The following is a 16,757-nucleotide window of genomic DNA, read 5'->3' on the forward strand; positions in this document are numbered from 1 at the left end:
GAGTAGTCTTAAGGAATGCAGACAGTCACACATGATCCTCATTTCAGAATTTATTAAAAAGTACAAAACATTACAGCTCTTAAATGGTGAAGTATTTTAACAGTTCAAAATATACATTTTTAATAATATATATATATATACAAAATATACATCTTTATATATATATATATATATATATATATATATATATATATATATATATATTTATTTATATAATATATATATATATATATATATATATATATATATATATATATATATATATATATATACATATATATATATATATATATAATATATATATATATTATATATATATATATATATATACAATATATATATATATATATATTATATATATATATATATATATATATATATATATATATATATATATATATATATATATATATATATATATATATATATAATATATTCATGTATCTATCTAAATGAAGGTACACTTCAAAACTACTAATACAGATACCCCTTGCAATGAATATTACATGATATAATAACAAATACTGTACAGCAAAACAATAGGGGAGAGTGATGTCCAGAGTTTGTGTAGTACTATGATAAATCTACATGTTGGCAAGCCATTAATTATGAGTTCATGGAGAATGTCAGAATGCACACTCTATTATTTATATTTGGTAAGCAGTCTCGTAACTGGAAGTCACTGTCAAATTACATTAAAATACAAAAATACAAAATTTCTGTTTCATAGATAAAATATACATCTGCCTATATGCATGTGTACAAATTATTGATCACTTGTTTGTTATTCAGTGGGAATGCAAGAATAAATAACAATATGGGGTCTGTAGTTTGTGGGTACATATTTAATATATACCAGACCTGTAAAAACTCTTTTAATGTTATACAGGCAGTCCCCAGGTTACGACAGGCTTGGCTTATGACATTCCGAGCTTACGGCACTCTTCAAAATATATTCATAAAAAATTATTTCCTGGGTTTACGACGCTGATCCGATGGAAGAAATATGGCTCCAAAGAGGGCAGACTGGTAAAAATTTTCAGTTTTTCTTTATGAAAAACTAAATAAAAATGCAGTTTACATCATTTACAAGACACCCAAATGATTAAAAGTAAGGTTTTCTTACGATTTTCAACGATATTTTCGTTTACTACAATTTTTGGCTTACACCATTAGTGTCAGAACAGAAACCCCATCGTAAACCGGGGACTGTCTGTATATGGTTTGCTTAATACAATCCATAATGCCACTTAAAATTACAATATATTTTTCAAAGATGTGGAACCACTTAGTGGAACTGGCATTTATTTGCATAAAATATTAGTTTTTGGCTCACTGAGGCTAGCAGTTATCAAGAAAGCTTAGGAAATGCCTACTAAGGCTCTTGTGAAAGTTTATACCCTACAAAATATCCTGTAATCGTGAAAGTGACAATAAAGTTTAGAAGTATTTCTGGTAAGCTTTTGTGTATGTGTCCACAAAGACTAATTGTCGTGAAAAAAGGGGTAACAGGTTCTAAGCACGGCAGTCCCCGGTTAACAGCGGGGGTTCCGTCCCCAGCTGAGCACTGGTAACCGAAAACCGCAGCCAACTGAAAATCGGCAATAATAGCACTGAAAACCCCACTTAACGGAACGGCACAGTTAACCGGAGATTGCCGCCGAAATCCCGACTTAATGGTGCCGTTAACCGGAGATTGGCGCCGAAAATCTGGTTAATGACGTCGCTAGCCATGCGCCGTAACACCAAAATGCTGTCAACCGATGCTGCTGGTAAGTGGGGACTGCCTAGGTGTTTTTAATATCACAGAATTTAAGTTACAAAACATACCAAACAGACTAATTTCACCATTACCCAGTTTTGATAAGTGGTTGGTGTATACCTGTGCTTGATTTTGTTTATTAAATTCTATGTAATTTAATAAAATTTTGACAATATTGAATAACTTCTATTTCTTCATTAACGAAATTATAATGCAGGAATAACCAAACGTAAGTGTACCTGATTGTCAGTCACAGAATTTCAAACATTTTATTTCATTTTGTAAAAATTTGCTTTCTTCCTCACATGCTTCTTTCTCAGATAAATAAGAATAAATGCTTGCATTATTAATGCTATATCTGATTGGAAAATACAATATTTAATCAAGCCAATGCCTTTATCTTATGGCTGTAATAATTTTACCTTCCTTAAAATCTTACGTTACATGTGAATTTGAATGTATCGTCATCACTGATAGAGAATTCAAAAGCCACGGAATGTATTTCTTAGATACAGGAAATGTCAGTTTTTAAGTTCTACTACTAGCTTTGATAACAAATAATAAAGAAAGTTTTTAGTATCTATTACTGTGCTAAAATCTCTTCAAATTATATCAACAGCAAAAAACCATTTGCTGTCATGATTTTTCAGATGCAAAAATTAAATGTAAATAATGAAAGATAATTTCAGCCTTGTGGTATCAAAACTGACTACTGTCAAAATGTGTATGGGAGAATCTAAAGGTTATAAGAAACAGCCCATTGGAAATTATTTAAGTATAGGAAAATCAAAACTGGGGAGAAAATTTTACACTTATGATATTCAACTGGTACAGTTTTGATTTTCTTTCTCTCAAAGTGGAACTTCTCAAATCACAGTCAAGTGCTAAGCCCATATTTTGTGACCCAACAAATAATTAAAACTAACCTAACTCTTGGGGCTGTCTTATAGCATCTCATCTTGTAGGATTATGAATTAAGTCTGTGATCCAAGGATCAGTGATGATTATAATGACTAGATATTATTTTGAGACAATGTAGCATAGAACCCCAATGCAATCATGACCCTTTTAAAATAATCAAGTTAATGAAATAAAAAAAAACCAAAGATAACTGCATATGATGCAATACTGTCATTTGAATCTTGTGCTTGTCATTCACTTGAAGAAATCATCAAAGATACCTGGAACATGCTTGGCTACATGTTTTCAAAATGACTTCACAAAAAAGAAAATCCAGTATTTTCTTCTTATATATTCCTAGAAAACCATTTTCGATTAGCCACTGTGGGCAGAAAGTAAATGTTGTGGGACATATAAAGACAGTGTCTTCTTTGAAACGACCATCTTCTTGGCGACAGCTTGAAGTATAGCTAAACCAGTAACAGCTTCATGTGGTAATTCTACAGTCTTCCCAGCACTGGAAGAGACAAAACAGGAAAATCATTGCTTTATTTGTTGCAAACTAAATTTGAGTATCAAAAACCTTTTCAACCAGCCATATTTGCAGTTTGAGGAGAGACAGTCTATTTCACCAAAATCTCATTATTGTACTGTACTTATAATCAGCCATTTTGAGAATCACAAATGGTCTCAGACACTTCAATTCCTATTCAGGCAACAAGAAATAAGCACATAAGCAAGTAGACCCTCACAGTACCTGGATATACTAAATCGAATGTTATTCCAATTCTGTTAACCAGTCAAAATAATACAGGCAGTCCCCAGGTGACGACAGGCTTGGCTTACGATGTTCCGAGCTTACAGTGCTCTTCAAATATATTCATCAAAAATTATTTCCTGGGTTACAACACATGTTCTGGGTTTACAATGCCAACAACGGTGATCCAATGGAAGAAATATGGCTCCAAAAAGGGCAGAATGGTAACAATTTTGGGGTTTTTTGATAAAAAAACTCAATAAAAATGCAGTTTACGTCATTCACAAGACACTCAAATGATTAACAGTAAGGTTTTCTTACAATTTTCAATGATATTTCAGGTTATGAAGATCTCTGGCTTACAATGTGGCATCGGAGCGGAACCCCCGTCGTAAAGTGGGGACTGCCTGTACTTTCTTTGTTTTCCTCTCTTCCTTCTCAATAGAACTTGTAATTTACATACCCTCTTCATCAATCTGTCCCCCTCATATTCTCTTTACATGAAGAAAGCTCTATGCGAAAGTTTTTACAGTAGCTGTTACTCACGAGTTCATCCATCCTTACTCTGACTATAATTTGTACCACAACATCCAAAACCTCTTTTTATTTCATAATCTCTTTGTACATTCTAAATTTTTCCTGAGACACAATACTATACTTCTACAATGTAAACAACTTGTTGCATATTTCAATGCAAAATTGAAAAAAGCCTATAATTTATCAGTTGGCATTTAGAAGCATAACCTACATGCTCTCAAGAATTAAAACTGTTCACTGTATTATACAACTTTACTTTCAGATACTTATTCCATATCTGATCTTACTGCTGAGGTTAATTCTGAATTCCTATGCATAATAAATGGTATTTCAGCACAGCTTTTATACATGTAAATGAATATTTCTTTAAGTTAAAAAACATAATTACTTTAAAATTAATAAAAATAGAGTACCTTGCTGCAACATGGGCAGCATATGAAGAGATGTACTGGGAGAGAAGTTGAATAAAGCGTAGCGTGTGGTCCTGGTGAAACTGACGCAGAACTGTTACTATACCGACCACCAAAAGTTCACCATCAATTCCTTCTGTACCTCGTATCCCAGTCAAGGTTCCTGTAAATGTTACAATTACATATTACAGTAAAAATTATGGGAGAAAGACACTAACTTACAGTAAAGAGAGAGAGAGAGAAAGAGAGAGAGAGAGAGAGAGAGAGAGAGAGAGAGAGAGAGAGAGAGAGAGAGAGAGAGAATTTCTAAATCTCACGTATTGAAAAGATAACAACATGTAATACCCCCACACATAAGCTAAATACAAACATATTCATCAGAATTACCCATTAATGAAAATGTAACTTATGGCTATCCTGGATATAATTTGGCTTAGTGAATAGTATTGAGACTTCCTTTCTTATGGAATCAGAATTGATTAAATCAAATTATTCCTAAAAAAGCAACTAACAAGTTCAGAAATGATACAGTATTTGCATTTTAGTTCAAGAAGATGAAAAAACTAACTTACCTAATGTCTTGGCATAATGCACTTTAGGAATCTGTGTAATAACTGTGAGGAGCAGCATCAGGCTGAGAGATGGTAGAGGACTTGTAGTTATATATATTCTTTCCAAAGGCTGAGTCATACCACACCATTCTAAATAAGTGCTCAGTTCACTCGTAAGAGTGCCGTCCTCGTCAGGATAAGGACGAGTTGGATCTACGTAATGCCGTTTCACATCAGCCATCAAGGACCTAAATCAAGAAAAGAAATTTTTTACTGTACACTTAAGATTTGTATTAGTAATTTCTATGTACAGTCATTCAAAAATGTTTTGCAACATGTTCCAGAAGTTTTCGTTCACCTAACAGTAATTTTTTCTTTTGATATTTACAAGGAAATGTAATTTCCTTGTGCCACTTTTTTGGTTATTAATCATACGGTTAACAATATAAAAGAATGGCAAGTGAAAAAATTCATATTACGAAAAATGACGAAACATTTTGAAAATTTTCACTTCAGATGATTGGGCAAAAGAGTCAAAGAAGAAACTATATTTCGAATCCAGAGAAAAAGCTTATTGACTAATAAAATAATATTGAATAACCATTAATCAAATTATGTATAAATAAAGAAAGAAAGAATTCAACCATTATCGTTGTCAAAAACAAAAAGAAAAATCTCATAACGTCGTATGTTATCGTGTGACTCCATTCCGCAGGAGAAGTTTAAACTCTCTTCACGTGCACCGATAAGATGGGCAACAGACTAAGCCACGCCACAATCATTAGCTTCATAAGACTAATGTTTCTATTGTAGATATTGCTCGCAGCTTAGCGTAAATAAAACAACCACGATAGAGGGATACAACAACAGAGAGAACGAGGAAACATGATAAATTCATTGTAAAAACTGGAGGACAACCCCATTGTTTCACTACGTTAAAGATCATCATCGGATGATCACTTAAGGAACCTCCTAACTCCCCTGACAACCGATGTTGCTATAAAGAGAGAACATTACGCTCTCCCTTCAAGTTGCTGCTCAAACCATCCGTAACAGGCTGCATGAGACCAAGATATTATTTCATCATACTCCTGTCAAGAAACACTTCATATCAGCGAAACACAAAGAATAGAGGGTAGGGTTTATGCTTATAATATAATCCAGCGGCCGATGATTTCTGTAATGAAATATCTTTTGATGAGGAGGAGACATTCTCCACTGATGAGCATGGTAGTCTTTATCACTGCTGGCATTTAGCATTAACTAAATTAATGTTGAATTTCTTGCTAATTTTAATTCATTAGACACTTAGATAATAAGAAATACAAAAATAGGCGTTATATATTCGGTTAACTTCATAAGAGGCATCAAAATGATAGGCTAAGTAGCAATGAAAGAAATGCGAAATTACACATGACAACGTATATTATATATATATATATATATATATATATATATATATATATATATATATATATATATATATATATATATATATATATATGTATGTATATATATGTGTGTGTGTGTGTGTGTGTGTGTATACATATAATATATATTATATTCTGTGTATTACAAAAACAGACGTGAAATCTGTTAGTATAGTTCAGTATATATTTTATATTAAGTTTCACTAGTTCACACATACATAGGATTAGTCATTAAAAATTTGAATAATAATAATGTTCAAGCAAATCTTTACAAAAGTCGTATTTGTTGATGTTAATAAGACTAATAGTTCAACTTATAACAGTCGTAGAGCCTATGTCTACAAAGTTCACACATATGGAGATAAAACAACGATAGTGATGGCAGTTGGAGGTGAAAATATTAAAATATAAGAACAGCGATGACCTCTGAAGTATTATAGTGACATCCTTTTTATTAAGTAAAGTATGACAACAGTAAGCAGTATCAGAAAAAGCCCTGTTTAAGGGAAACTGCAGGTAACTTCTCGGACCCACCACTTCAGTGTTCAGTTGTTTCACGCGCTTACAGGTGAGTTGCCAAATAGCGCCAGATGTCGCTATTATAAGCTGTTGTCCGAAAACTTTTGAAGTATGTTGCAAAACTTTTTTGAGTGATTGTACATACATCTTGACACTAACACCTCTCTGACGATTCATATTTACATGAAAATATATGATTTGAAAAATCATAACAATAATTTTTCCATACAAACCCAATACAGAGTATTTATATCAGTCCTTTCATATATACAATGAAATAACAACAGATACTGTACTTCAATACATGTCAAAAAGAAAATGCTACTTGGCCTATCACAGTGTGCTGGTGGGTCAACAGAATACTCAGAAGAATTCAGACTCATCCTCTGTGTCTGAGCACACAGCTGTGACAATTTAGAGGGGTTGGGAAGCAAGAACTTGCACTATAGAGATAGGTTTGTTTGTATATATTAACTTTGTTTTTAAAAATTATGATAATTTAACCACAAACCTGTCTCAATTTTGGTGAGAGGGATTATGCTGCTGAGAGATCCCAGACAACTGGAATCAATATAAAGGTACATATCAGGGCTTTATTTTAAAGTGTCAGAAACCCTGAATAGTAGCACCTCAACTTAACAGGAGCTTTGGGGGTATGGCCTTTCAGATAAGTAACAAAAGTCTATTAAGTAACAAAAGTCTATTAACCCTTTAACGTGAAGCCCTATTTACAAAAACGTCTCCCATATGCCGCGGCATTCGGTGAGTTAGCGCCTGCGAAAAAAGTTTTTTCAAAAATCACAGCATGCTTAGTTTTTAAGATTAAGAGTTCATTTTTTGGTCATTTTTTTGTCATTGCCTGAAGTTTAGTATGCAACCATCAGAAATGAAAAAATATCATTATCATATATAAATATTGGAATATATGACAAGGAAAAAAAACTCTTATATAATTGTATACAAATCGCGCTGTAAGCAAACGGTTAAAGCTAATGACTTAATTTTTTTAGTTGTATTGTACACTAAATTGCAATGATTTGGTATATAACAAATTTTAAAATGATCAAAGCAACACAGAGAAAATATTATCACAAAATGATGCATGAATTCAGTAATTGAAAACACATTATAAAAATTTTTTTTTCAAAATTCACCATAAATCGAAATATTGTGCTAGAGACTTCCGTTTGTTGAAAAAATGAAGCTAATTGATTGAATATTACTAAACTGTAAGTGTTTTAGCTTACAATTGCAGTTTTCGACCATTTCGGTCGAGTTAAAGTTGACCAAAAGTCGAATTTTTTTTCTATTTATCGTGATTTATATGAAAATATTTCAAAACTGATAAAAGCTACAACCATGAGTTATTTTTTGTTGTATTGTAAATGAAATTGCGCACATTTTCATATATAAAACTTTATGTATCGACTAATATAAAATGGTGCAAATATTACGACAACGAGACGAAAGAATTTCTGAGATGTTCGCCGAGTTACATTACAAGAGACGTAAGGAAAATGTTTTTAAAAAATTCACCATAAATCGAAATATTGTGCTAGAGACTTCCAATTTATTGCAAAATGAAGGTAAACGATTGAATATTACTAGAATGTAAGATTTTTAGCTTACAATTGCGTTTTAGGACCATTTCGGTCGAGTTAAAGTTGACTGAAGGTTGAAATTTTTGCAGTTATCGTGATTTGTGAAAATATTTCAAAACTGATAAAAGCTACAACCATGAGCTAATTTCTGTTGTATTGTACATGAAATTGCACACATTTTCATATATAAAAGTTTATGTAATGACTAATGTAAAACGATGCAAACATTACGACAACATGACGAAAGAATTTCTGAGATGTTCGGCCGAAGTTACTGTAAAGCGTAGACGTAAGGAAAAATTTTTTTCAGAAATTCACCATAAATCGAAATATTGTGCTAGAGACTTCCAGTTTGTTGCAAAATGAAGTTACATGATTGAATATTACTAGAATGTAAGAGTTTTAGCTTATAATTGCGTTTTTTACCATTTCGGTCGAGTTAAAGTTGACCGGCTTGAAATTTTGGCAGTTATCGTGATTTATATGAAAATATTTCAAACTGATAAAAGCTACAACCATGAGTTATTTTCTGTTGTATTCTACATGAAACTGCGCACATTTCCATATATAAAACTTTATGTAACGACTAATATAAAACAGTGCAAACATTACGACAACGTGATTTTAAAGAATTTCTAAGCGACGTAAGGAAAAAGTTTTTTCAAAATTCACCATAAATCGAAATATTGTGCTAGAGACGTCCAATTGGTTGCAAAATGAGGGTAAATGATTGAATATTACTAGAATGTAAGAGTTTTAGCTTACAGTTGCGTTTTTTTACCATTTCGGTCGAGTCAAAGTTTACCGAAGGTTGAAATTTTGGCAGTTATCGCAATTTATATGAAAATATTTCAAAACTGATAAAAGCTACAACCATGAGTTATTTTCTGTTGTATTGTACATGAAATTGCGCACATTTTCATATATAAAACTTTATGTAACGGCTAATATAGAAGTGCAAAAATTACGACAAAATGACGAAAGAATTTCTGAAATTTTCGGCCGAGTTATTAAAATGCGTAAGAAAAAGTTTTTTTCAAAAATTCACCATAAATCGAAATATTGTGCTAGAGACTTCCAATTTATTGCAAAATGAAGGTATATGATTGAATATTACTAGAATGTAAGAGTTTTAGCTTAAAATTGCGTTTTTCGACCATTTCGGTCGAGTCAAAGTTGACCGAAGGTTGAAATTTTTTGTAGTCGACGCTTGCTACGTCCACTGGAAATTCAACAGACAATTTTAGTCGACGTTTGCTACGTCCAACAGGCGTTTAAGGGTTAAGTAACAAAGACCTTATACTGTACAGGCAGTCCCCACTCATCAGCGGCATCAGTTAACAGCGTTTTGGTGTTATGGCGCTTGGCTGGTGATGTCTTTAACCAGGTTATTGGTGTTGGTAAGCGGTTTATCGGCATCGGTAAGCAGTTTACTGGTGTTAGTAAGTGCTTTATTGGCGTCGGTAAGCAGTGTATCGGCATTGGTAAGTGGTTTAATGGCGTTGGTAAGTGGTTTATCACTGCTGATAACCGGTTATCCACGCCAATAACTGGTTAATGGCATCATTAAGCAGTTTATTGGCACTATTATCAGTGATTTTCGGTAATCTGTGATTTTCAGTTGCCAGCGATTTTCGGCCGGGAACTGAACCCCTGCCATTAACTGGGGACTGCCTACTGTATTTTAGCTGCATTTGAATATTTCCTAGATACTTGTATCCTACAGCTAACAGCAATTTTAGATAGTTCCTAATCTAAACTAACCTTTACGCTGCACTTAACATAAAATTTAAGAGATATATCTAAAAATGTATCACATCTGAAATGGTAGCATAGGAAGAAATAATCATAAAAGTATGGTAGTTGATAAGTATAAAAGTCAGCTCAGTTGAGGTCTATTAAAATGAGGTGTTACAACAATACAAATCAGGGAATATGGCAGGTTGGGTATCTCTGGAAATGACATACTGTACCAGTGAACAGCATTTACCCCTTAATAACAGAGAAACAAACAATCCCAAAAAGTCTGTGTTGTAGAGAATGTCATAATGGATAAATGATGATGAAAATGACTCTGCTAAACAAAGAACCTTACCTGAGGAGAGGTTCTCCTATTCTACTGTTACTGCAATGGTGCAACAATTTTTATTTACTTAAGACTGATAGATTGCTTTACTTTAACGATCTGAAAGAAAATCTATAAACATGACATTTTTATAATAAAATAAAGTTTTATATATGTTTACCAAGTAATTACATATACATTAGTTTCTACTTTAACGGCAACTTTAGAATTGAAAATTTGCGGTAGTGCTCTTTTGTTTTGGTGCAGGTAAGTGCCCCGCCTACTTCCGGGGAAGTATAGGTACAACATAGCTGAAGAGCTCAGTTCATTTATGCTCTATGTCTATGTGTGGGGAGGAGGGAAGGGCTCCGATCATGTAATTACTTGGTAAGTATATATAAAACCTTATTTTATTATAAAAATGTCATTTTTATATATGTAACTTACCAAGTAATTACATAGCTGAATCCCACATTGACAGGAGGTGGGAAGAATAGCGAAAAGCCGAAACAGGGAGAGGGAAGTTACACGAGATCCCTCGCTATTTCAGCTTAAACAAGAGGCTTATTAGCCTACGCGAAAGCTGAAACAGGGGAAGGGAAAACATAAAATGAAAAGACCCTAGTCAAAACTTAAGGAGAGCGCCGCATTGGAAAAACGTACACAAAACACTATGAAGGGCATGTGAACGAAACGAATGATCGACCACCCCCCACCCCTTTTTTCATGGAAAAAAGGGGGGGCAAAACCTAACGCCCAAAAAGGTAAGACTAAAGCTAACAACCAACCCATGATAAATGGATAAAATAATCAACAAAACAAATATAAGAGGAGGACCATACCCAACCCGATGTGGGACGTGAAGGGAAATGGCCGCCCTAACAAAAGAAATATCCATAATAATCAACAAATATCAAATGCATCCGAACACAAGGGCAAAGATTAAACAAAAATCTTAACAGTACCAACGTAAATAAAATTCCCAGAAGCTAAGAGAAGTGAAGGGCAAAAATAAGGCATGTTAAGGAAATGATAAGAGGCGAATAGGCCCGAGGGTAGCCCAAGCCTAAACACCAGCCTTCACTCGGCAAAGGGATACAAAAGTCAATCAATCAAAATCACTAATTAGACTTCACGAATAGGAAAAATACCCTAAACATGAAGAGGAACAGTGAGAAAGATCGAAAACAAGGCGACCCAAGTTCACGAACCACGCATAGAGGTCACGTGAGGCCGCGAGAGAGATCGAGACGGGCGTTTTAAATCCCCCAAATTACTAAACTAAAGGGAAATAAGGAGCCTCAATTGCCTCAAATAAAAAAATGAAACACTGATACTCAACTTAGATGAAGAAAGACCTTGTGAGGATGCCATAATGATGCAAAAAGCACAAGATAAAAAGCACAACGAAAATACGTGTGACCGTGAGGTGCTTGCTGAAATGGAATGCGGCTAGCGGTGATTTGTGTACTGTCCATGAGTGGTGCATGGGTTTGTAACGGCACCTCTCTGTGGGACTTTTGACTTTGGGATCTCTATAGGATAAGGTTCCGTGTTTTATAGTTCACCCTTTTCCATACACGACTCCATCTAATGGAGCTCGCTCTGGGGGTAGTAACTCCAGCATTTCATTTAGCTTTCTCTGGTATCTAACAACGGAATTACCTAGAAATAAGTGCTGAATGGACTTTTTCACCGGCTGACACGGGACCCTCTCCAGAAATAGATTTTTCCTTTGTCAAAATCCCTTTTATAAATGGAAATGCATTTGAAATAGATAAAAAGCTAGCATTGTGATAATGCCTGTTGTAACCTTACCTGGGGAGAGAGCAAGAGCAGGAAGGTACTGCCTCTTGGTCGTTGCTCATCTCGATCTGTAGGGACAAGACTGGTGATGTCAGGAATTGACCCTACTTCAATGGGAGCTTTGTGGTCAGAGATTACTTCTACGACTTGACAAAGCTAAACAGAATAACTGCCCTTGCCCTGGGCACGAACATACACCAACCAACACGACCATAAAAAAAATATTACCTGAACAGCAATTAAAAACTTATTACCCAACCGTAAAAAAACAGATCGGAGGGTACTCCAGGTACCAAGTACCCCAAGGCTTCCGAAAACTCATCAACCTTAAACAAGGCTAGGAGATACAGGAAAATAGAATGATCACTCCTAACCCTCATTCCCTTGTGCCACGTCAGCTGCGGAGAATGGACCCAGCGTATTGTAGTCCTTGAAAACTGTCTCGACATCACGTAAATAATGGTTGGCGAAGACTGAGCGACACTTCCAACAAGTCGATTAGATAATTGTAGATAGAGAGAGATTGTGTTTGAAAGCCAACGATGTGGATACCGCCTGCACTTTATGGGCCTTTACCTTTAACAAAGGTAAACCATCTTCTTGGATCCCCAAGTGAGATTCCACAATAATGTTTCACAAAAAGAAAGAAATAGCATTCTTGGAGAGAGGGTGCAAAGTTTTCTTAACCGAGCACCAGAGATTACGAAAATCCCCTCTGATATTCTTGGCTCTCTTGAGGTAATACCTCAATGCTCTCACTGGGCACAATACTCTCTTGATCCGAAGGTCCCACCAGTTCCCTACGGCTTTGCATGGAAAAAGAATGAGGCCATGGATTAGAAGGGTTCTTGTTTTTAGCTAAGAAACCTAAAATGTATGTGCATACTACAGTCTCTTGGGAAAAAACAGACTTGTTTATCCAGTGTGTGCAGCTCACTGACTCGTTTTGCTGTGGCTAAGGAGATTAAAAATAGTGTCTTTCTGGACAGGTCTCTAAAAGAAGACATGTAAATTGGTTCAACAGGAGGGCCTGATAACCAATGTAGCACTACATCTAGGTTCCAAGACACTGGGAACTGCGACTTCCGTTTCGTGTTGTCAAAGGACTTGACCATGTCTGAAATGTCTGTGTTAGAGGAAATGCCCAAATCTCATGTTTGAACACTGAGTTCAGCATGGATCTATAGCCCTTGGCTGTAGACATCAATAGGCCCTGGGAAGATCTCAAGTAGAATAAAAATTCAGCTAGTTGGGGTATAGAGGTAGAAGAAGAGATGTTACGTTCCTTACACCATCTGCAAAATACTGCCCACTTAGCTTGGTAGAGCTTGGTTCCTCCGGTTTCTGAGGAGAAGACGAAGGTTTCTTCAGAAGCTCCAAGATATTATCCAGTCGCTGATGGATGGGGGAGCAACAAAGGATCTTGAGGAGCCAATACTAGGGTCGCCTTTGGTCATTCAGCAATAGGAGAAGAGGATACACTCTTCGAAGTTTGCTTAATAGAAGGCACTGAAACAGGTTGACTCGCTGAAATACGAATGTCTGAGTCTGAAGAACCTTCAGTCATGTAATCCAACACTGGATGAGAACTGGAAGCCAATGGGATGTTGGGAGCTACTGCACGCACTGCTCCAAATGCATGCTTATGAGCCACTGGGAGCTTTGTAACATGGGAGAAATTGATCCCTTTGTATGCCTATGAGCCAACTGGCACTTGGGAGCCAGTGGGTGCTTATGAGCCACTGGGAGCTCGGTATCCAATGGGAGCTCTCTATCGTCCCAATGGCTGCATGAGGGCTCTTGATCCTTTTGGCTGTTCATTCAAGACATGCCCCTTCCCTTCAAAGGTCTGGAGGAATCCTGAAACTGCCACACCCTTTCCTTTGGGATTGGAATCAGAACCACTGGAGGATAATGTGTGGTCCACTGGTACACCTTTCCAGTGCTTGGCTACTGAAACCTGGGAGGTAGTGACAGGTTTGGTTGAGGGAGCAACTACTTGTGGGCAAACGCCACCTACCTCCCATGGACTTATGGTTTGCCTCCTCCCAGGTGCAGGGGAGTTTGGCAGGGCTCCATCTAGGAGCATCAGTGGGACAAGAAGCCATCCCCTCCACTGACACAACACTAGCACTAGCACTTGCACCAACACTTGCACTGGGATCAACAATTGCCTTATCTAAAAGGACTCTAACGAAAGCTCCTATTTGAGCAACCGTACTTACTAATGCATTAAACTTTTTATCTATCCGAGCTTTGAGACTGGCAATGGCACTAGGTTCAGAGGGAAGGGAACCAGGTAATGGAGTTGTAGGAGAGCAGAGAAGTAGGAATCGGTGAGCGAGAGTCAAAGGTGTCGAAAAGGACTGGTTTTGGGGTAGAAGACACTGAATCTCTAGCCTCAGCTCTAGCAGCCACTTTCTAAGCCTAGCTTTCTCTAATCCAAATGATTGGTCAAAATTCTCCATTTACTTCGTCCCAGTCCCTACATTCTTCACATGTCAAGTCAAGAGAACACACTTGTCCTTGGCAATGATAACATAAACAAATGTTCATCATATTTAAATGAGGTCAACCTAGTATTACAGTCCTTTGCTGCAACACCGGCTACTGGTCACACTTGTGTCTGACAAATTAAGTCAAAAAAATTGAAAAAGCTAAGCTAAGCTAAGCTAATCTAAGCTATGAAAATATAGCTCAGAGGCTACTAAATGAAAGAATACTTCACCAAATCCTTTGAAAGACAACCAAACCATCTGGTGAAAACTCTCTGAATTAAAAACAACAGCTGCTGAACGATCCAATGTTCAGTCATCAACGGCAGAAACAAATTGAGCTCTTTAGCTATGTTGTACCTATTCTTCCCTGAAAGTGGTGGGGCACTTACCTGCACCAAAACAAAAGAGTGCTACTGCAAATTTTCAGTTCTAAAGCTGCCAGTTTAAAGTAGAAACTAAGCTATGTAATTACTTGATAAGTTACATATATAAAATTAAAGTTTATGTAATTTCAGTGAAGCATTTAAATTTCATTGAATTTAATATACTAGTAGATGATTTGTTCCTAGAACTAATTATTCATTCATTGTTATTTTGCAAGATATTGTTAACTGTCTTTGCCCATTTTGATAATTTCCATTTATACTGTCTCTATTTCTTTAGCATAAGTACTAAGTGATTATTGATGCATGTTTATTGAGTGATTGTTAAAATATAAGTAATTTAAAATTTTGTTTGCATTTTTAGTCAAAAACTGAAACGTTACTATGCCCACGTTCATTGTCTGCTAACTTGATGAAGAAAGAGACCATTTATTTCTGGTGATAAAAATTCATTTCTTACTGGTTAATGTGGACAGTTCCTAAATAAGCTGTAGGTCAAACTGGCTATGAGTAACCAATTGGTTCTTAGCCACGTAAAATAAGTCCCACTCTAATCCTTCGGGCCAGCTGATAACTTGGAGGCTGTTAATCCAGCTCAGTGGTCTGTCGCTGTGGTTGACCTAACTCTTGAGCATAAATTTTTGATGTACCAAGAAGATGCATTGTTGACTAACATTCCAACTGTTATTTTAAACCATAAACATAATTACTCTTAACACTTTGGGTGTAACATGAAGCTTTTATATATAATAAGAACTTTCAAAAATGAAGGATTTTCTGTAAATGCCATAAATGTTTGGTGGGGTATAGTGTAATAGTATTGCTGGTCAACAAAAACCACAAGGTAAAAGAGTAAAAAAGGTTTTAAATTTTATACCCAGTGTTTCGTCCTCCCTGTTGTACACTTCATTTAATACATTACACGTTATCCTGATTATAAGAACATATGGAATACATAAATATAGTTTCTTTAAATGATACAGTAAGTTTTCATCGTGATATATAATTTGTTCATGAAGATGGTCTAAAGTGGAAGATTTTCAAAACTAAATAGTGCCATCTTTGTGAGTTTCTGTATAGGGTTTTTTCATAGTCTAACACAGATAAACCATGGATTTGCATGGGATAAATTTCACTTCCTACCTATTAATTTAGCTGAAAGGTAGCAACTGTACTCAAGTTTGGAAAAGAACTTTTATGTTAAAAATCTAATGTACAATTTATCAAAATCTCTGCAAGTTCAGTAACATGAAATATGCATCATTGTTGCATGTTTGGTTGATATTCATTTAAATTTTCATTAATAATTAAATGCAATATAAATCTTGTATTTAATAACATGATTTAATTAAGAATGATGAATTGTAGGCAAAACTGTTTTGCAATTAGTTTTAAAAACTTAAAAAATTCATATTTAACAATTGATCTTGTAGACAATATCCTAGCCTTGGACAAGATCAAAAACCCTGATAGATTCTTCATGAAAAATATTTTTTTAATAAGTACTTTTAAACACGATCATGATAATTATAATATAA

At 35.2% G+C, this 16,757-nt stretch overlaps 1 protein-coding gene across 1 annotated transcript in view; it reads right to left on the bottom strand.

The window, feature by feature from the left end:
* Window positions 1–438: 438 nt before the first annotated feature.
* Strump (WASH complex subunit strump) overlaps window positions 439–16,757 on the bottom strand; it is a 52,332-nt gene continuing 36,013 nt past the window's right edge. Inside the window, 5 exon segments of the mRNA XM_067102881.1 lie at window positions 439–3,179; window positions 4,370–4,529; window positions 4,939–5,167; window positions 12,351–12,406; window positions 14,359–14,541. Of these exon segments, the coding sequence (XP_066958982.1) occupies window positions 3,038–3,179; window positions 4,370–4,529; window positions 4,939–5,167; window positions 12,351–12,406; window positions 14,359–14,541 (770 nt within the window). The 3' untranslated portion in view covers window positions 439–3,037.

This window comes from Macrobrachium rosenbergii, chromosome 4, assembly GCF_040412425.1.
Source record: "Macrobrachium rosenbergii isolate ZJJX-2024 chromosome 4, ASM4041242v1, whole genome shotgun sequence".
In the NCBI taxonomy this organism is placed as follows: domain Eukaryota; kingdom Metazoa; phylum Arthropoda; class Malacostraca; order Decapoda; family Palaemonidae; genus Macrobrachium; species Macrobrachium rosenbergii.